Source organism: Balearica regulorum, chromosome 5 (genome assembly GCF_011004875.1).
Source record: "Balearica regulorum gibbericeps isolate bBalReg1 chromosome 5, bBalReg1.pri, whole genome shotgun sequence".
NCBI classification, from domain to species: domain Eukaryota; kingdom Metazoa; phylum Chordata; class Aves; order Gruiformes; family Gruidae; genus Balearica; species Balearica regulorum.
The window spans coordinates 69,675,727-69,696,336 of NC_046188.1; the positions used below are offsets into that span (position 1 = coordinate 69,675,727).

At 56.5% G+C, this 20,610-nt stretch overlaps 1 protein-coding gene across 6 annotated transcripts in view; it reads left to right on the top strand.

The window, feature by feature from the left end:
- The window catches only part of MYRF (myelin regulatory factor), a 63,039-nt gene that overhangs the window by 19,670 nt on the left and 22,759 nt on the right, over positions 1 to 20,610 (top strand). For 2 of the 6 annotated variants that reach the window (XM_075755509.1, XM_075755512.1), the window contains exons 1-7: positions 5,396 to 5,522; positions 5,750 to 5,837; positions 6,645 to 6,971; positions 10,476 to 10,537; positions 15,540 to 15,840; positions 16,351 to 16,523; positions 16,833 to 16,956. In XM_075755509.1, the coding sequence (XP_075611624.1) occupies positions 5,438 to 5,522; positions 5,750 to 5,837; positions 6,645 to 6,971; positions 10,476 to 10,537; positions 15,540 to 15,840; positions 16,351 to 16,523; positions 16,833 to 16,956 (1,160 nt within the window). In that variant the 5' untranslated portion in view covers positions 5,396 to 5,437. Of the gene's footprint in view, positions 1 to 5,395; positions 5,523 to 5,749; positions 5,838 to 6,644; positions 6,972 to 10,475; positions 10,538 to 15,539; positions 15,841 to 16,350; positions 16,524 to 16,832; positions 16,957 to 20,610 lie in introns of those variants that run through there. The other 4 variants (XM_075755510.1, XM_075755511.1, XM_075755513.1 and 1 more) reach the window with 3 other exon arrangements.

Consider the following 20,610-nt stretch of genomic DNA (forward strand, 5'->3'; position numbering starts at 1 on the left):
TTTGGGGGAGACGGAGAGGTCTGCTGTGGCGTCCCGCTCAGGTTACAGGAGTCACTTCTGCTGGGAGTGACTGGTTATCGTTACAGTCAGGTAATAAAGGGCATTAATTAAGAAGGAATGCTGGGCCGGTATCTGGGGGGGGAGGCAGGGGCTGCGGGGTCACCATCCCTCCCAATGGAGGCGATGTTCCCAGCTCTCCGTTCCCCATGGGCAGCCCAGGGTTGGAGTGATGGGGACGTCGTCCCCTCACGCAGGGAGCCGTGTCCCCGCGGCTGGCTCTCCCCACCTGGCCGATGCCTGGCCCAGGTCTCTGGGCAAGGACAGGGTTTTGTCGTGGCCCCTCGCCACGTCCCCAGCCGGAGCGAAGCAGGGCTGTCGCGCTTGCTGCTCTTTGGGCTTCGCCCTGCGCTGCAGAACCAGCCGGGCTCCTGGTGATGGGTCTGAAGCCGAGCACTGGCCCCGCAGCTCCGCGGGCTTAGGCGGTGTTTGGTTAGCCAGCCATGGCATGGATTCCTCATGCTCGCGGCCAGGCCGGCAGCCAATCCGCCTGGGCCGAAGGATAAACAGGGGAGGAAGCAGAAGGGGGTGCTGAGCAGCGTGAGGCCCCGGGAATGTGCCGATGCGGCAGCCCAGCCTGCCGATTGCACAACTCCTCGTGCACGGCCACAGGAACGTGCTCAGGGCCGCGACGGGGCTCTACACCTCACTGCGGCACCAGCAGTGCCACGGGTAACGCCGTTGCCGTAGCAGGTAATGGCTGGTGGGCCTTCGTGCCCGGCAGCATTTGCTGAGCTCAGCACCCACTCCAGTTCTTCTGCCAGGAGAGGGGACACGGCACCTTGCCCTGTGGGACCAGCAGCCAGGGGCTCGTCCTGTTCCACCATGCACCCGCTGGGTATTTTGTTATCTGCTCCCTGTTCAGCAGTGGGGTTGTGCCTCAGTTTCCCCATAAGCATCCTGGCTTAACGTGCTTCGCGTAGGGACGGCGCGCGGGGGGAGGCCCTTGGGCAGGTGGATGTGCTTTGCTGGTTGCAGTGACCAGCTGAAGGACCGTCCCAATAGCTATGGGCTCTCCAGTGTGCTCCAGCCGCCTGCGCCGTGCCACCGGCACCATATCCACGAGCCTCCTCTCTCCGCCGTGCTGTGTCTGACGGCTCCCTGACCCGCTATGGACGCAAGCGAGCCGCGTGCCCTTTGCACCAGGTTTGCACGCAGCGGGGTGATGGATCTGGCCTGTCTGTAGGTCAAGGACTTCAAAGCAAAGGGCCGGTGCCACGATCTCCTGCAGGCTGCTCCCTCTCCTGGCTGTGCCGCTCGATTCGAAGGCAGCACAGCAGCGTTCCTCCAAAGCACCGGGACCGCAGGCGCTTGTCCCCATCCCGGCCGTGCTGGCAGCGGGGTGGGAGGCTTGGCTGTCGCGGTGCCGCTGGAACGCTCCTTGTCCCGTCTGAAGTGAACGTGGGGCAGCACTACAGCTGGTGATGTCTGCTGCGCTTCAGGCAAGCGTTTTGGAGAAACAGCTGGATTTTCAGAGTGGTGGAGGCCGGCATTCGTACCTCTCTGTTTTGGGAACCAGGCAGGGCTGAGATGGCAGGGGATGGAAATGCGTGGCAGGAGGGCTTACCAGGGGCTGCGGCTTTCCGCTCGTCTTAACTGCAGCCCTCTTCTCGCCACCTTTCACAGCACTCGGGTCGGAGCACGGCGCTTCGTTTGTAATTCAAACCTGCAAACCCCCAGCGGGTCCCTGAAACCCAGAACAAAAATTCACCCTCCGGTACGTGGCTTCACTGGGCTTGGCACAGCCTCGTCCTCCTCCTCCTCGTCACTGGTGTCCCCCCACCCTTCGCTGATGTTCCCCAGCCCCTGGGAAGGGTTGACCTCATTGTCATCTCCAGGTTCCCACATCTGGTTCTTGTTAGCAGATCCCAGGATGAAGTTCTTCAGCTCTCTCCCTTCCTCCCACCCCCAGGTGACCCAGGCAGGATTACGGGTGATTAGAAGACAGGCAGCAGAGCAAGGCTAGGTGGGGGAGGGACTGTTATAAATAGAAATACCATAAACATATCAGCCTATCACTCGAGGTAAATTCTGGTTTTAATCTCTCAGACCTGTAAATATGACGATTCACGGGGGCTAGACGCCGTTAACTCTTTCCGAGCCCCGTGGCTGGGTGCCCATCTCCGATGGGAAGCGGGATGCGGTGGAGCACCTGAAAATGGGACGGGGAGCGAGTTCTTGAGCCGAGAGGATGTCACCAGGAGGGACGAGCTCGAGCTGGCAGACCCATGGTGTCGGTGCAGGGGCAGGGAGGAGACAGCAGCGCGGGAAGCACCTCCGTTTGGATGTCGATCGTGTTTGGAGGTTTGGGGAAAGCAGAGAAAACCAGTCCAAACATTGGGATTCCTGACATTCTCACACGTACGGGGGCCTCTGCTCGCCCGGCTCTGCTCACGAGGAGGGTGCTGCGGGTTTAACATCTTCTTGTTCTTCAGGCAAAGTTTACTTTTTTTGGGGATCTCCTCAACCCTTTTGTGAGGGAAGGGTTAGAAAGCGGAGCGGACGGGAGGGGTGACAAGGTGTGAGAGCGGGGTGGCAACGCGGGGGCCGAGAAGAGGCCAGGACGTAGGGACCTGGCAGGTTTGGGAGTTTCTTTGCAGCAGCGCTGACTGCAGGAGTTGTGAAATAGAAGGTTGTCCTGGAAGAGTTTGCCCTGAGGAGTCTCCATGTCTGCACAGGGAGGTCGGCGTGTTAGCAATGGCTGAATCACTCGGGCCTGGTGGCCTCCTGCCCTGGGATGTTCATCGTGTGCAGAGAGCACTATAAAGCTGGTTTGCAAGCCGAGGCACTTTGGGCAGCTCTGTGGGTGCCTGCGGCACCTCTCCGGGCTTGCTGCTCTGGGATGGAAGGCAGAATTCATCCTGCAGAGCTTCGGGGACATCAGAGGGGTTACGGGTGACAAGAGCTCTCGCGTGCTCTCTGGAGCGGGCACTGGTGCAGAGGCAGGGCCGTAGGCGGGAGATGCTCTGTGGGGATCGCTGCTGCTCTTCCCACAGGGAGAGGGCAAACGCCGGCAGCACGGGCGAGCTCAGAGCTTCCCTGGGATCCTCCGGCTCTCTTCTGCTGGGACGAGGAGATGCGGGAGTCTGTCTCGTGCGGAGCTGTGGGGGTGTTGAACTTCCCAGGGTCCCTCCTCGGTGGCTTCGGGCTTCCTCCTAATCCCCACTTTGGAGGGGGAGGGAGTATTGTTAGTGCCGTTAGGAGCTCGTGACTCTACGAAGTATTAGCTTTTAATTAATCACCTAAGCTGGCTTTTGGTAAGAGCCCGGCCTGTGTGGAAGCTACAGGCGGTGGGACGTTCCTCGTGCAGGTTTGCCAGCGAGACCCGCTGCCCTGGCATCCCCATTTCATCATAGCTGGTGCGAGTGCCTCTGTCCCCAAGCAGGGGACAATCCTTTTATTTTTAGTGGGCAGCCCTTTCCCATCGCACATGCGCAGCCGGACGCTGCCACGGCTGTTATCACGTCTCAATTCCACAGCACGCAAGCTGACGTACCTCTTGCATCATGGTGCTTATCTCACCCTTCGCCTGGGTCTCAGCTGAGGGCTCCTGAAGGTGACTTTTCAGACAAGGTAGCAAAGAAATAGGAAAACCCAGCACGTCGCTGTCTATTGAGGGCCTCCTGTCCTTTCCTAATAGGTCCTGGGCTCCTCTTCTACTATGGAGAAGTTCCTGGAGTTTGGAGGTGTGAGGGAAACCCTCTGGGGTCAGACTTTTCTTGGATAGGCTCAGTAGCCTGTGGAAAAGCATCAAAATTTGTCAAGTGCCTTTTTTTTTGCTGCTTTGAACCTGGGTCTCAACCCTGGCAGACAAGTTTTCCTATAGCTTTTGTGGCAGATGTTTGCCAAACACGTCGTGTGATCGATAGCGCCGTCTCTTTGGCCAAGAGCGTGGCAGAGGAGGGGGGGGGGTGCTCTCACCCCCTGGCTGGAGGGTTTCAGCTGATGTTGAGGGGTCACCGTGCCCAAGGAGCCTTGTACAAGAGGTGCCTCGGTAGAGCCACGCGTGGTGAAGCAGGCTATAGCAGAGGTCCTCGGGGATGGGCGAGGGACACAAGCACCCATGGTGCTGGCCATCGGTGAGCTCTTCCAGTCAACTATAACTCCAAGCAGGACAACGGCATGGTTGCTACCACGTCACTGCAACTTCAGGAGAAGATGTGGCTATCACAAAGGAGCACCCCTGTGCTGACCTGGGGTCTACAACTATATAAGTGAGGTTCTGGCACAGCTGAGGACCTCGTAGGCTCTGCCTGCCCTGTCCTCTTCTCACCGCGATGCTAGCCTGGCAGTAGCATCGCCTGTCCCTGCTCCAGATGCATACTTTCGTAGCAAGAGTTGGCATGGGAGAGTGTCACCACCTTCTCCCCCGAGTCCCCGGGCTCTGCCGCGGAGGCACATGGTGCACAAAGGGTTAGGTGTCTCGCAAGCCAACGGCTACCCAGGTTTTTTCCCCTCTAGCCAGGGTTACTAAGGGAGAGATCCCTCCATCCGCGCACACACCCTGTCCGTTTGGCAGAATTCCTAGCTGGATTTATTTCTGCCGATTTGCTTGTCTTGGTATGAAAGGGATTTGCAGAGGGGCGAGCTGCAATTGGCCGGGGGGTGGGCTGAAACCCCCCGTGCTGGGTTTTGCGGTTCAGCGGTTGACCTTTCCCCAGCGCATGGTCTGCAGGGGGGAGGCGGGGGGTCAGGGTCTTCTCCTGGGCAAAGGGACGTCGTGCTTTAACGTGGAGCCGCGGGGTCTTTCAGGAAGGGACGTCTTCGTTATCTGAGCTCGGGGAGGTGTGTGTGGGGGGGGAGCTGGGCCTTCTCTTCCACTTTCTTGGCAGTGTCTTTGGCACCGAGGGTTGGCACCGACCCCAGAGGGCTGCAGACTCCCACTTCAGAGAGACAGATAAAGAAAGCGCTTTCTGTCAACAAAACCCGGTCCAGCTTCCCCAGAACAGGAGTGAGGAGGAGGAGCCCTCCGGGAGAAAGGAGAGGGAAGTCCACCGCTTGCCCGCGGAGGAGAGGAGAGGAGAGGGAGGAGGGCTGCTGCGGGGTCGGGAACTGATCCAGAGCTGTCATGGCAGCAGCGGAGAAATTCCAGCGCGTTCTGCAAAGTGGAGGCAAGGGTCCAAAGGGAAGGAAACGAGCTTTCCCAGAGCACCCCCTGAGCCCACGCTCGCAGCCCTGCCTCTGCAGGGATTGCTCTCTCCTGTGGCTGGCAAAGGGGAGCCCCTCCGTTAGCCCCGGCGAGGCCAGCGGCTCTTGCAGCTTCGCTGACAAAGCTGTTGCAGGCCACGTCGGCGCCAAGTTGTTGGTGGTGGTGGTTGGGCAAGACCTGGCTCTCGTGCTCCATGGAGCCATGTGTCTTGCATAGCTCAGGCCTGACCCCATGATCTCCCTTCTCCCACGTGTCCTGAGCCTGATCCCGGGAAGCCCGTGTGTCCCACAGCCAGAGCACGTGTCCAACGTCCCAGGTAGTGTCACCACCCTGGCTTGTCCCACACACCCCGTCTCTGCCTGGTTTTACGCTGGGATGCGGGTGGGTATGGACAGATGGCTGTCCTTCAAACCGAAGGATCTGCTGAGCTTTTCAGATCAGTTTCTTGACTGTGCAGAGGTCTGGTGGCATTTCTGACCTGCAAAGCAAGCGCTTTTGGTGTCCTCCTCATGGCTCACGCTTCCACCTCCTCTCCCCTCGCAGGCCACGACATTAATGGAGCTCTGGAACCGTCTAACATCGACACTAGCATCCTGGAAGAGTACATCAGCAAGGAGGACTCACCAGATATGTAAGTGCTTCCCTTGCTCCGCAGCAGGAACTGTGTTCGCTGTTGTTTTCTGTGGAGAGATGTTGAGCAATTTCCAGCCCTGCATTTTGAGGAATCGTTTAGAAATCACCGTGTACCCTGGCTGCGCCTCTGTCCGTCCTAGAGTCCCTCTTTATTGCTCTTTGCTCCCTCACTCATTTCCAGTTCTTCCTCCTGTCTCTTCTTGCCTTTGAATTCCCCCAGTCTCTTCCATCTCCTCTCTTTCCCCTCCTGAGGGCACCACAAAAGGCTTTTTTCCCTTAATTTGAGCAATGGGAAAGCCAGGCACCAGGAGCTCAGCGTGAAACATGAAATCCCCAACGCAACACGAGCGTGGAGAAGGGAAGGGTCTCCCTGTGTGCACCGACAGTGGCCAAGAGGGGGGAATCAGACCCGGATAGCAGCCAAGGTGATCTGGGCCGCAGGGTGGGAGCAGGATCTTTGGGACAAAGCGGCTTCCCTGTGCTAGGCTGTAAGCTGAAGCACGCTGAGCAGATCCTGCTGTCTCCTGCTATCTTCACGAGCTTTGAGGTTGGTGTCCTGGGCACTTCTGGCCTTTACAGCTCCACAGGTGGATTTCATACCCTTGGGGTTGCATCAGTCCCACCAGCTCAGGTGACAGACCTGCCTCCCTGTACGTTCCTGCTGGTGCCACCACAATGCTGCCTGTTTTGCTGTTTTCTGGGTGTCCCAGAGCACCCGAGTGGCTCACGTCCCCATGGCTGGGGAGGGGAGGGGTGGGCAGAAAGTCCCGTCCCGCTGCTGAGGTTGTCCCCTTCTCTCTCTCAGCTGTTTCCCTGACATCCCTGCTTCAGCCAGCTATGCACACCCCCAGCCCTCCAGCTCAACCACCATCAACGCGCCTCTTGCCAGCTCCGTCACCAATGTGACCAACCCCGCTTCCAGCGGTTCCCTCCACCTTCCTCCCCCCGGCAGCCAGATCCCAATCCGGCACGGTCCTCTTCTGGCCAACCCTTGTGGACCCGGCTACGGTGCTCACCTCAACTGCAATAACAACAATGGCATGGTGGTCCCCAAGGGCTACCTTGGTGGCCACTGCCTAAACAACGTGGTCCCTCCAATCAAATCAGAGCCCAAGGCCTCCTACGCACCTGGGTAAGTGGGGTTGGGGTGGCAGAACAAGGGCAAACGGTGGGACAAGTGCTCCTCCAGTCTGGTGGGGCCTGGAGGGTTGATGCACCTTGTCCCATGGTGCCTTAACTGCTGGCAGCGTCAGTCTGTGGTAAGCCCTTGCTTCACAGAGAGATGGTTTTTTCACAAGCGTAGGTCCTGAAGTTTCTTCGAAGGTTGTTGGGTAGGTCTTGTCTTTATGCATTGAGTTAGAGAGGATCAGTAAATCCCCCATGTCTGCAGGCAGTGGTAGAGCCATCAGCTCTGGGTGACCAGGACATCTGTGCTGCACGCCTAGAAGCGTGTGATGGGAGAATATTGTAGCATTGTATGGGTTTTTTTAAGAAGGAAAAGACACAGAATCAATTTGAACAAGACAAAATTTAGTCTCCAGGATGTTCCCATGACTATCCCAGGGGAAGATGTTAACTACATTGGGCAGAGAGAGGTATGTCTCTTGGCCTGGTGTTGCAGACGCTCCACTCGAGAAGAAAAAGATGGCATCTGCGCTGGATTCGTACTCCTTCGCAACGAGCTCTGGATGCAGACCTGTGAAGGGGAAGAGAATGACTGGGTTTTAGTATTGCTGATGGACTCAACTGGACAATTAGTCTTGGGAGGAGAAAAGATGTGGTTCTCTGGGGCAGCCTTGCCCAGAACAGGCAGGAGGAAAACAACCCTGGCAGTTGGGCGAGCACAGCGACGTGGCAGCTGCCCTCTGCGGTGGCCAAAGGAGCCAGACAGAGACCATGTCAGTAGAGAGCACTTTTTTTTGGCAGGCGTGGCACGCTGAGCAGGTATGGCCCTACAGTGGTGTCTTGGGTAGGAGATGGCATGTATAAAGCTTTACTGCCTGGAGACCCAAAAGGAAGAACACACCTGGTCTCTTCCTCCTCGTGCACCTCCCTGGTCCATGCTGCTCTCCCCCAGGCATAGGGGAGTGAGACAAGAAGATGATCTGAAGCTGGACAGATGAAAATCAAAGCGTGCAGGAGCATATTCATCAGCAAGAGGCCTTGGCAGTTGAAAATAGTCATACCACGAGGAGCTGTGCTACACACGGGTGATGGTGGCCCTGATGCGCTCTCTGCAGAGCCAATCTCTGTGCCTTCTGCAGTGGAGATGGTGGACGTAAGGGACAAGGAGACCAGGACGGCCCCAGGACTGCTCATCTCTGCAAGCTCCTCTCTGGCTTTTCTCTCTCTGCCTCGTGCCCTCTAGTGTTGCCAGCCAGTACGGCGTGGCGATTCCCACATTTGGAAGCCTCCAGCACACTGAACCGATGATTCAGCCATAATACAGCTCCATCCCTTTGGATGAACTTAGAAAGATCTTCCAGAAAGAGAGAATCTAAACAAAATCTGCCCTTATTTTATTCCCAGACCTTGCTGCGTACCCAAAAGACTACATGCAGCTTAGGGGGAACCATGCCCAAGAGCATGATCTGATGCCTTGTCACGTCCCGTTCTTCTGCACTCATCTGGCATTCTCCAGGATGTGAGAGGTCATGAGTAAGGATCATAGCTTGCTGTTAGAGGTGGAGACCTTGGTTCGGATGTGGACGAACTGGGTCAGCTTTGATGGCAGCATTTCTTCAGTATCTCAGAATGACTCTTCCCCGTTGTACTAGGCTTTTCCCAGAGGAGCAACATCTCACACGTTGGATACCAACAAACCCTTCCCTTGGACTGGGCACATCCGCGCTGCCTCCCTGTGTGAATTGTACAGTGTCCACCTTTCTGCTGCAAGGCCTTCTCCAGCTCCCAGGATTTCCTGAATTGTTATTGGCCAAAACTTGGCTTGCTGAGGCACAAATGCTGATAAATCCATAGGAAATATAGCATGAAGTCATGGCTGGCATGGCGAGGAGCCTGGAAATAAGGCTGGTGATAGATGCTCATTGGTGGAAAGGTGCTACAAGTGAAGGTGGAGGATGAGGGAAGTATGGTGAGGGCTCTCGGTTGGGGTTACCCTACCTCATCCCTCTCCAGCTACTGCTGGGTACCACTTACCAGGAAGAACCCATTTACTGGGTCTTGGGCTCCCCTGATGCAGGAAGGTCCTGGTGGGTGTCCTGGTTTGCAGCTGTAGTTGTGGGTGCCGTCAGGAGAGGTGTGTGCGTGGTGTACAGCACCTTTCCTCCCCGCAGCCCTAAGGGCCTCGCTTGCTTTTTGGCCAGCTTTCGTCCAAGCAGCACTGGTTTGTCTGGGATTATTTTGCAGCCACCAAGGTGATGGTGGAAGGTGAGGGAATGGGAAAGGATCCTCACTGAAGAGCCACTGGTGCTGAGGAACGAGGTGTCAGGAGATGGGGAGGAAACCAGCTGTGTTCGTCTTAGATGGAGCAGACTTTGCCCAGGTACCAGGCTGCTGAAACCTGCTGGGGCTTGCCGGGGCTCTGTGTCACTGGCGATGGAGCGGATGTGAATGGGCGGACAAGATTTCTCCTTGCCAAAAACCCTCACAGGACACACAGCAAGCGCTAAGGTGAAGCGAGCCTTTCTCTAGAGCACAGGCAACCACTGCTCCAGCCACCACAGCCACCACATCCCTGCCCATCTCTGCTGCAGCTTTGGCTCACGGTGACCGTGGCTCAGTCTAGCTGGAGCAGGGCTTCAACTTCTTCTGTGCACTCGCTCTCCAAAATGTTGCTAGAGAAGAACCGATGTCTGAGACAAGCAAGTCCTTTACTTGTGCGCTAAGGTGGTGGAAATTTTACCCTGGCCTGAAGATGTGCGAAGCCCAAGCTTCTGTTGAGGAGCAACTACGAAAAGAAAAAAGAAAAATTGGTTCAAATGAATTTCCAAGGAGGTTCTTTGGAAATGGCTGAAGAGCCCAGCTGCCTGGGGTCTGCGCTGGACGGATGCAGGAGCTAACCGTCTCCCTGCGGCGCATCTGCGCCGCCACCGCACACGACGGGGCTGGTCCCCAGTCCTGCTGTCCCCGAGCTGTGGGTGGGCTTGGAGAAGGCAGCTGAGAGGTCCCCCTTGCTTTTATTTGGTTGCATTTATGCAGTCAGGGCCAAATCCTGCTCCTGGTGACGTTGGAGTAGAGCCAGGGCGATACAGCCAGCAGCTGTGGTGGTGCTCAGGTTCGTACAGGTCACAAGGCAGAATCCATCCCGTGGGCTTCCCAGCCTTCGCTTTTGTGCGTCGGATCCCAGCTCCCGTCCCGTTTACCCGTGGCGAAGCACACGGTCTTCCTCTGGGGAACGGACATATTTCTGTTTGGCTTTTTTTACCTGCAGGTCTCATTGGCAGGGTCAACGAAACGTCTGTCCCTGCTCCCTGAGGTCCAGGGAACTGCTGTGGGGTGCGGGGTAGCAGTGACAGCTATGGCAGCCCCGAGTCGGGGTGATGGGCATCTGCTGCGGGAGCAGCTGGGGTTTCCGATCGGAGCCTGGAGGGTGCTTTGGTCAAGCTGGACCTATCGGTTGTGCTGGGAGCTGGTTGGAAATGACCTTCCCTTCTCTTTCCCCATTGCTCTGCAGCACTTTACCCGACTCTCCCCCGGATTCTGGATCAGAAGCCTACTCCCCTCAGCAGGTGAATGGTAAGTGCTTAAAAGCGAGAGAGGAGGGGGGAAAAAAAATTAAAATAATCCAAACCCCAAACCCAACATCCTCCCCCTCTTTGTTCTGTGAAAGTGGTTGGCTCTGAAATCTTTATCAGACGGGAGAAAACAGGCGGCTGCAATACGTGGGGAGATTATCAGTTAGTAAATATCCCTCGACTTTCGCCTATTGTTCTGCTGCTAGTCTTTGCAAGGGGGGAGAGCGAGCGAGAGAGGGAACGGGAGAGAAGGCAAGGTGGGAATCCACTTACACGGGGAGAGATCGGCGGTGTGGCTTGTCCCCGGGCAGGGTGGGATGTGGAGCCTGCGAGCCTCCTTGTCCTGCCCTCCACCTCGGGTGAGCAAGAGGCAAGGAGTGTGAGCGCGTCCCTGAAATGGAGCCCGGCTCGGGGAGACAGAAATGAACCCGCCGTTCAGCAGTAAGTTCCTTCCCAGCCCTTCCCCCCCCTCCAGTGGGGCCAGCTGATCTTGGGGGTCTTCTGGTCCCCCCTGCAGAGGGCAGAGAGAGTTGGGGTCCCCCCCCAGGTGCAGGCAGGGTCACTGCCAGGCCCTCCTGGCTGCCCCTGGGGAAGCCACCGAGCGTTGTTTGGTTCCTCTGGTGACCTTCACTGCTCTTTGATGGAAGAAACTCCTTGGTGAGGAAGGAAGGTTGCTTCTGGTCTCCCTTCCCCCTCGGCAGCAGCACCCTCATCCCCAGGCTCCAGCCCAGTCCCCACCAGGAACAGCGCCTGCTCTTTTTTTTTTTTTTTGATGGAAGAGGTCAAGAGTTCTGTTTATCTTGCTAAAAAAAATCCCTGGAATTCCTCCTGGCCCTTCCTTAAATATAACAAAGAGGCCGGGTTGCTCACCACGGGGAGAGCTGCTTTGACGTGCTGGCAGAGCAGCAGCACCTCTGCTTGGGGAGGAGAGGAGGCTCCGGAGAGCACCCGCAAAGCAGCTCCTTCCTCACCAGGGTCGGATCAGATTCCCAGACCTGTTTTTCCCCGGAGCTGGGAGCACAGAGCCATGGGTCCTGCATTTGGCAAACGCATCAGCCCCGGTCCCAGCCCTGGTTAGGAGCCTGTGGAAGTTGCGATGCACTGTGGACACGGTGAAGGTGCAGCGAGGGCACGTTCTCGGACACTCGTGCATGGGTTGTCCCTTGAAAGCTGCGCAAGGTGTCCTAGCTCGTACCCGAGCTGCCAGCCCCAAGGCTGACCGTGCCGCAGGGTCAGGACGTTCACTTCAGACGTTGTAAAGACGCATTTCTTGCAGTGTTTCGCAGGGCAGGACACGAAGCTCCTCTTCCCCCAGCCCTGAAGCAGCTGTGCTTCTGTCCCTCTGTGTGGGCTCGGTCTCCGAGGGTTGTTCTGAGGCTGTCGGAAGCTGTATCCGTCAGCGGGGCTGAGCGGTGCCAAAGCTGCCTGGCCGGTTGCGGTGTTGAGCCGTACTAGTCTTTGCTCCGAGTTACGCAGGTGGAAGTTGAGGGCTTGTCAGGGCGGCAGGAGCAGAGCTGGGTAAGGGGGATGTCGTGCCCGGTACCATCACTACCTGGCTGAAAAGCAGAGAGATACTCTGTCCCAGGGATGTCACCTGCCAGCCCCGGCCATTGCAGGAAAGCAAGGCTGCTCGTTGGTCCTGATCCCCAAACTCCTGAGGACGGAGACCTCCCCTCCTCCCTGGAGCCCTGGTGCTTGGCTGGGCTGTCCCGCGGCAGGGCCGGAAGGCAGGCTGGCCCGGGAGCAGGACCCTGCCTGCGAGCACGGGCAGAGGAATCCAGTTCGATGCGTGCTGGAAAAGGGCACCGAGGATCTTGGTGGGCAGCAGAAAGCCTTTGAAAGGAGCAGAACGGGTGAATGGGTGGAAGAGGCCCCGTCCCGGCAGCCTTCCGTAGGAAGGCTCGGCATAAATACGTTTCACGTTTCCAGACCTTGCAACGGGAGGAGTTTTCTGATTCCTGGTCAAGTGCTTTGGCCTCATTAGTCAACCACCGGCTGGTTGTTCTGAGACCAAAGTCCATCCAGCCCAGTGTCTGGCTCAAGGCTGGCTGGTGGCACCTGCTTAGGGGAGCAGCCTGGCAGAGACCCAGCAGATACCTTCCCTGCTGTCCCCCTCCGCCTCCCCGCGTTCTGCAACAGCCTTGGCCAGTCCCTGGATGTGTTTTCTCCCTCCTGCAATTTACTGGTGCTTAATCAGATGTCCACAGCGGGGTGCAAAGAAGCTTCGTCTTGCACTTAAACCTCCTGCAAAGTCCCTGTCCCTTCCCAGCCCTCGGGTTCCTCGTACTCCGAGTGCCCCAGGAGCCAGCGCCTCCATTCTGCGGGGACCTTGGTACCCTGTGGGGACACCTGAAGGGGCAGGGTAGTTGCAGACACGTCTCCAGCCGTTAGGCAAAGGCTGTGAAAACAGATGAGCTTGGTCCTGTTGAGGGAAAAAGTCGGTGGAGGCTTATTTTGGAGGCTTTTGGAGTGATATTGAGATCTTCGGTTTTAATGCTAGGGTGAGGGGGAAGGACTTCCGTGCAGGAGAAATGCTGAACTTCCACACGAGGTTTCTGTTACCCGCTTCTCCAGGAGCTGCCTGTTAATGCCTCACATTCCCACTTGTCTATGTCTAGGATGTTCACTCCCATTTTCCTGGGAGATTTTAATGGGAAAAATTGTAAATTCTTTCAGGTCACATTTTTATGAGCATGACATCTTCAGCGTGCACTGTTCTGAAAAGTTTCTCTCGCATGTAAAATCTCGAGTATTGAGATTTTTCCGCGCACAGATTTTCCTGCGTAGATCTGCTCGCAGTCTGCCAGCTCATTTCTCGTGTGTCTTGCACTAAAATTGGTGATCATCCTTTTAGTTCTCCTGTATTTTTTTCACTGCCTTCCTTCACTTGCAGAATCTAGCTGTGAAAGGGTTTGATTTTGCTAAAGCAGCATGTTCCGGGTGAAAAGCTTCTTCTCTTTACAGTTTCTTTCTCCTCTTTTCAGCTTCTGCAGTGAGGATAGAGAAGCTGGCATAAGAGATTATTGCAATTCATTGACTCAGACCTTTGCCTTCCACAAGCTTGCTCTTTTTTAGGGTGCCTTAAAACATAAAAATAAGCCGCTGAAATGACGCCAGCGCTGACTGGTCCCAGAAAGTTTGAGCAGGCTCTTAACCTTGTCAATTATGGCTGAGTTCTGATGAGAGCGGTGTTAAAACTTCACCCGTGAGGTCACTAGCGCGACCAGCGCTGTAGGCAATGCCGTACAAACACACCTGAGCTCAGAGAAGACAGAAATCGTGTCCCGTTCCGCCCGAGATGAGCACTGAGCCTGTTCAAGTCTTGCCAGCGCACCAACTTTCTCACCGACACGTGTGTTTTTCTTTAGTACAATTATTCACGTTATTTCTTTTGGTCAAATCACTAATTTCTAGTCGTTCTCGAGGCACGCTGGGTGAGATTCAACACTTTTTGCTCTTAGCCTCCAAAAATGTTTTGATTCTAGTTAAAGCCCTCAGCTGAGCGCTGGCCTTGCTGTGCCTTGAGCAGCGGCAGAAAGGGAGACGGATTTGCGTGCCCCTCCGCACACCGAACGTTGCTTTCGATGGGGATAAAGTCAAATCGACCTTAATCGTGGCACGGCTTTAATATCCAATTCCAAATAGAGGAGGAGAAAGGTAGGATCGCATTTGAATGTCCCTTTTTGTTTATTTAAATGTAGAGATCAAAGTCTCCTTCCGGTTTAAATTTAAAACCAAACCCAAGCAAGTGCCCCCCGCCCACCCCGAAGTCCTCACTGGCGATGCTGAGGCGCTGGAGATGTTCAGGTCATTCAGTCGTCTCTTCTCTAGTCGTTCCCTCTGTCTCTGCTCTCGTGTCCTTGCACGGTAGTGCTCTACCGCGGTGACAACCCTTCTTTGGTGCCTCTGGCACCCTGGTGTGGGCACCCTTGGGACATCTCTCTGCTGGGACTGTAGGGACCAGGCGACGGACCGAGCCGGGACCCCCAGCCCAGTGCTCTGGGGGATGAGTCCCAGCCTTGGCTTCTCTGTCAGTGGGTGAGAGTCTGGTTTCTTGGTGGGGTGTTGTGGCCCACGGCTACCAGGAGCTCTGGCGTCATGAAGTCGGTGGTCTTTGCCGCAGGAGCGCGTTGCTGGGCCGTGCCCTGAATCGGTAAAATGAGGCGAAGCTGAGGTGCTGTCTCTCCAGCTCTGCATTTCCAGGCACTGGCTTCAGAGCCTCTCGCTGACTGTTGGACCTTCGCCCCCGGCCGTGCTTTCTCGGTCCGTGCAGTTCTTTGGCACCGCAGGAGTATTGTGATCGATGGATTTTCTCTTTGAAGGGAAATAACAAAGCTAACACAAAAGCTGCCTGGGAATTTGTAAAGCCACGCTTTCACTGCAGAGCACCCACATGAGATACCTAGCTTTAGCAAACAGCAGGAATGTTTGTGGGAATCTTCCCTGTTGTCCCTCAGCCTGAGGACCTGGTTGTCTTTTGAGTTTTGGTTCTTTGAGCTTCCAGATGCTGGGCCTTGCCTGCTTCCCTCGTGCTTACCCCTTCCAGTCTCACCTCTTCTCGGAAGATGTACGGTACAAGGCACTTGGTTTCGTAGCGTTGCGTGTCCCTTTATGAGCTGCCCAGCCAAGGACCTCGCTGTCCCAAGATACCACTTGGACAGACTGTGTCTGAAGTTGATGGCCGAGGCTGCTGACGTTGAAAGGAAACACCGCTCTGGTTCTCCTGCTGGGGAACCCTGGGGGTGGCTGTGGGGTGCTGGGGCCATGAAGGAACCTGGGAGGAGAAGTCAGTGCAGGGCAAGGTGGCCATCGCAAGGCAGACGGGGCGGCTGAGCGGACACGGCTGCGCTAAGGCTACGCAGAAGAGGCGGGGAGGTACGGGTGTGTGAAGGTAACCAGGACTAGATGGTTCAGGGAGAGGGGAGTGCTCTGTCTGTGCTGGACCTGGGCTTTAGGACACACAACGCGTGGTCTAACAGCTATTACTCTTTCTCTTTTTCAAGATCCTCACCTCCTCCGGACCATGACCCCCGAAAACATGTGCCACATGACTCCCCCTTCTCGCTTGGAGCACCCTCCTCCGCCGCCTCCACCTCCACCGCCCCACCTTCAGGGTCCCCCGCCGCCTCACCCGCACCAGCAGCAGCACACCCCTCACTACCCCGGCCTGCAGCGGGACATGTACATGAAGGCCGAGCCCCTGATGCCACCGTACGGCATCGGGCAGGGCATGGCACCGGCCGACCTCCACCATGCCCAGCAGTCGCAGATGCTGCACCAGCTACTCCAGCAACACGGAGCAGAGTAAGGCCTGGGGGCGTTGGAGCTTTTTGGCGTTATTTGTGTGATTTGGGGAAGGGAGGGTGTGAGGGAACGGGAGCTGGAGGTTTGCAGAATGCACGAGCAAAATTACTGGGTTTAACGGCAAGTTAAGGAGCGTGCCCTGGTTCTGCGGGAGCGAGCTGGGGAAGGCATCGAGGTGGAGATGACCACCTCGGTGGAGATGACCCAAAGCGTGGGGTAGGGGTTTACAGCGCGTGGCTCGGGGTTGGGTGGTGGGGACAGACAAGAGGAAAGCAAAGCTGTGGCTCAGTGCGCGCCTGGCACAGAGCGTGGCTGTCACAGGTGGCACGGGCAGAGCCTTGCGGGAGAAGGTGGTGACAGTGCTGACGGAGCCGGTGGCTCCCTGCACGAAGGGCTTGGCTTTTATGTGAGATCCCAGCTTTTTCCTGATCATGGGGCTGTGGGGCTGTCACCTCTCCTGTCACCTCTTGCTTTCCCACTCAGCCTTTGCTTTCCCGCGGGTCTCTGCAGCCTCCCGGTGCACCCTGCCAAGAAGCGGAAACACTCCGAGTCGCCCCCCAACACCCTCAATGCACAGATGCTCAACGGGCTGATAAAGCAGGAGCCAGGCATGGGGTCCGTGCCGCTCAACCCTGACAGAGTCCAAACCCCTCCCTGGCACCAGCCAGGACCCCTCTCACCAGGTACGTGGGTTTTATCCCCCCTTCTTCCCCTCCCCTTAATCCCCCCCCCAGCCTGCAGACCCCTGCTGCCAGCCGGGCACCCCGCTGGGCCAGGGTGCCAGGGAGGACAGTATGTGGGCACCGCAGGGTGCCAGCTGGGTGCCCAGGAGGAGAGCAGGGTGGTGAGTTCGTCCTGGCCCAAATCTTGCACCCTGGCAGTCAGGAGGCTTCGTGCTGGCGGCACAGGCAACGCCAGTCGCTTCCTTGTGCTCTTTCCCCTCTGGATGCTCTGTCGGAGCGACTGAAATAGGTATTTTCCCCTCGCCACAGGCCTGATTCAAGATAACGACAGCTTGAATGGCTCCTACTTGGATCCCAACTACCAGTCTATAAAGTGGCAGCCACATCAACAGAACAAGTGGGCAACTCTGTACGATGCCAATTACAAAGAACTGTGAGTAACTCACCCACCTTTGAAGAAAGTCAGGTTCGCTTTTCGCGTATCGGTGGCAAGGGGCTGGGGTTGGGGGGATTGATACTCCCAAGATGGGACAAGGATCGTCCTGGGCTCTCCCTTGTCCCCTCCTATCACCTGCTGATCTCTGCTTGCCCGCGCAGAAGCGCAGGGCTGATGGAGGATTAAGAAACGGGGCTGGCGCCGTAGGAGCCAGCAGAAGGCAGGTCGGCAGCTTTGGTGACAGTTCAGCAGCCGCTCAGACCTTGGTCTGCCGTGGAGGGTTATATCGGCAAACACAGCCTTGCCCTGAGCGTGGTTTGGCCCAGCAGCGCCCTTTCCTCCTGCCCAGGCTTACCAAGGTCCTGGATTTTAAAATAAGTATTAGGATTATACTGGACAATGCATAGCATGGATGACTGAAGGTAATCTAGAGCCACTTCAGCACAGCTCGAGAGCAGCAGAAAAAGGAACCTGAGGAGGAGGAGGAGTGGGAGTGGTTGATGGGCAGAGGAGGAAAGGAGGAGAGAAAGAAGGGAAGAGGGAAGGGGTTGAGGTTGGGAAGCCAGGAGGGGCAGCGAGATGGCCGAGAGGCAAGGGGAGCGGGTGGAGAGGAAGGCTGGGGTGGCCGAGGCGGGTGGGGGAGCAGAGTGGCTGGGTGGGGAGGTGGGCTGGGGGGAGAGGCTGGGGCAGAGGAGGGTGGACAAGCTGCACAGGGAGAGAGGAGTGCTCAGGAGGAAACCGCTCTGGATCCTCCCTGCATTCCTCGGAGGTGACAGAGAGCTGGCAAGCAGCAGGCTGGGTTCCAGGAACCGCTCGCCGAGCGAACGAACCCCCCTGTTTCCCCTCCTCCTCTTTCCGCACAGCCAGCGGCTGCTCGGGGTCCTCTCGGGGGGACACAGAGCAGGGGGTGCTCTGCTGTCTGCCATACCAAATAACCCCAAGACTTATCACACCTTGCCTGGATGGCGCTCAGGATGGAGCCAAGGACCACAGGCGGGGCCGGTGGTGGGGGCAGAGTGGGATCCGTGACGTGCGGGGAGAATGCCGCTGCAAGCCCCAGCCCTCCTGCGCACAGCTCTCCTGCTCAGTCCCTGTACCGCGTTTAACTCAGACCTGGTGGTGCTGGGGCGTGCTGTGTGGGGTTCCCCTGCGGAGAAGTGGCTGTCGGAGCTGGTTACGTCTTAGGTGACATCCTGCCATTGGTACAGACTGTGTTTGTGGCTGTTTCCACAGCAGGAGAGGGGGTAATTTGGGGAGATGGTTACTTCTGGTTTACTGAACTGTTTCCATAAAGGAAGCAGCTCCCACCTTCAGGTGGAATATCAACACCCCGATTGACCTGTTCCTGTTGGGGGAAGGAAAATAAGGGAGAGGAATAGCAGGACAGTGTGGGATTTCTGCCTTGAAAGGGTAGGCTGCATCCCTCACCGACAGCGGCGTGCTCTGTGCTACGGGCTGGGCTTTGCTCCTCTTCCCTCCCCGCTCATTTTCTCCACTGCTTTATACATCGGGACTGCGTAGTTTAGGCAATTTCCTGCAGTGTTTGTCTGCCTGGTAGTTTTAAATCCAAGGTGTGGCCTTGGATCCCCCCTTCCAGCGTATTTGGTAATCTGCTGAAGCGCACGTCTCCTCTGCTTCAGCTTTCAGTGTTTCCCCCGTGGCATGAAAACTTTTCTTTAGGGTGCCGTGGCTTGGCACCCTTCCCAAGGGGCTCCCTTTGCCAAACCGTTTTCCCATGGCGTGAGGGCTACTTCTGGGAACTTGTGAGCAGCTCCAAAGTCCAGTCCCGCAGCCCTGCCCCTGCTCTCCGCCATCAGTTTGCTTTTCTGCAGCTCGCAGGACGGGGAAAGCCTGGCCATCTCTCGCTGAGCGCCTACGCGTTGCGGTCCCCGCTCCCGGGTTCCTGCTTTCCCGCACAGGGTGGTGTTCGCAGGCGGCTCCCACCTCCTCCGAGCTCTGTCTGGACACGTCACCTCTATCACTTGGTTTCCAACCAGGGCTTGGGCGTCGCTGGGCAGTTGTGACGCTTCCGTTTTCCCACCTGACACCTTCAGCTTTTGCTGCTGTTCTTGCTTCTCCCAGGCTGTTTTTGGGCCAGTACTGCCTCCAGCTGTGAGCCTGGGTGTCTTTGCCCCATCTCAAACGAATTCTGACAAGTGGAGGTGCCAGGAGAAGGAACCTCCCTTCTCTAACTTGGCAACAGCCTCAGAGTCCCTGGAGCGGCATCTCTTCCACCATCGATCTCCGCAGGGCTTTCATTTTGTGGCAGCAACGCCAACGCGCCTTGTGTAGTCGGCAGGGTCCAAAGAGCTCTGCGCGTCGTAGGAGCGGACCTTTCGCACGGCCTCGCTTTTCTCTCGGACGTAATGAGCCCCCCTTTCTCCTTCCGTCTCACTGTTTACCTGCGCTGGGTAAACGGTTTCTCATCCGAAACACGTCACAGCTCTTTCAGCTTGTCACGGACCGTTTGCAGGTGTTACAGTCCCTGTTCCAGAGATTTCCCGTGCGCCCTGGGATCATACAGGCAGACTGGCAGAGGCAAAATACGTAATATTTTCTGCTGGGCATGGAGAAGTTGCAAACCACAGCTTTTAACTTCTGCAAACCCAACCCTGCTCTGCCGTGTTCTTTGGATCTGTGCTTGGGATCGCTTGCCTAATACCTGCTTTTAGGATTTAGGGCGAAAGCCAGAGCAAACCTACTTCTGCGGCATTTAGGTCATCATCCCGTTGTGTAATTAATAAATTCCTTTTAACTGACTTCACGTAGATTTTAGGAACGCACGTGCAGTTTGTTGTGGCGCTGGATTGGACCAGAATTAAGGGTTAAGGTCAAGGGTTGATCGATTAGTTTTTAGTTACGCACTACTTCGGTGGACTCGTCCTCCTTTGTGGTGGGTTTGAGGCCAGGTAGCCCTCGGAGAGCCTGGGCGAGCTGAACCTACATCTCTTTCTAAACAAAAAGTCGCTTAGTTCTCTTGATACAGCACTGCGCCGGAAAAGATCTGTGAGAAACACCGAAAGATCGGTCTTCCCTTCCTTCTTCTGTAATGGCGTTTTTTAGGTTGACTAATTCAAGTTTTAGCAGGTAGGAGTCTCCTCCTTCCTTTCTGCCTTTTGGGTGGACTCAGCAAATGCGCAGGCGTCTGCGTCTCTTAGAGATCCGTATTTGAACAATTTAGTTTCCTCTGAGATCACAAAGCAAGGACCAGCCGTTCCCAGTCCGTTTTCTGCTGGAAGCTGTCCTCTAGTTTCTACACGCTGTTGAAGTTTCCTGTCCCTACAGGGACCGTATGGGTTTTTTTTTTTCCCTTCCTGTGATCCAGGTGCCCACAACTTATTCACAGCCCCAGGAATTTGAATCATCTGAATCATCTAATTTTTTCCTACTCTTGTTCTTAAGAAAAGAGACCAGAAAGGTAGGTTAAGGAGGGAGACCGAGCCTTTAGGATGCCGCGAGCCCATGGCAAGCTGTTTGGGTTCTCACTACTCGAGAGCTTGTCAGTGTTTTACCAGCGATTGCTGCACGCAGAGAGCAGCTCTGTGCCCTGGTGACTTCTCCAAAGCTGTCCCCGCAGATCCACCCTGCTGGCAGCCTCCACGCAGGGGAAGTTTTTGGGCTTTGTTAGTGCTTCCTCCTGTCCTGCCTCAG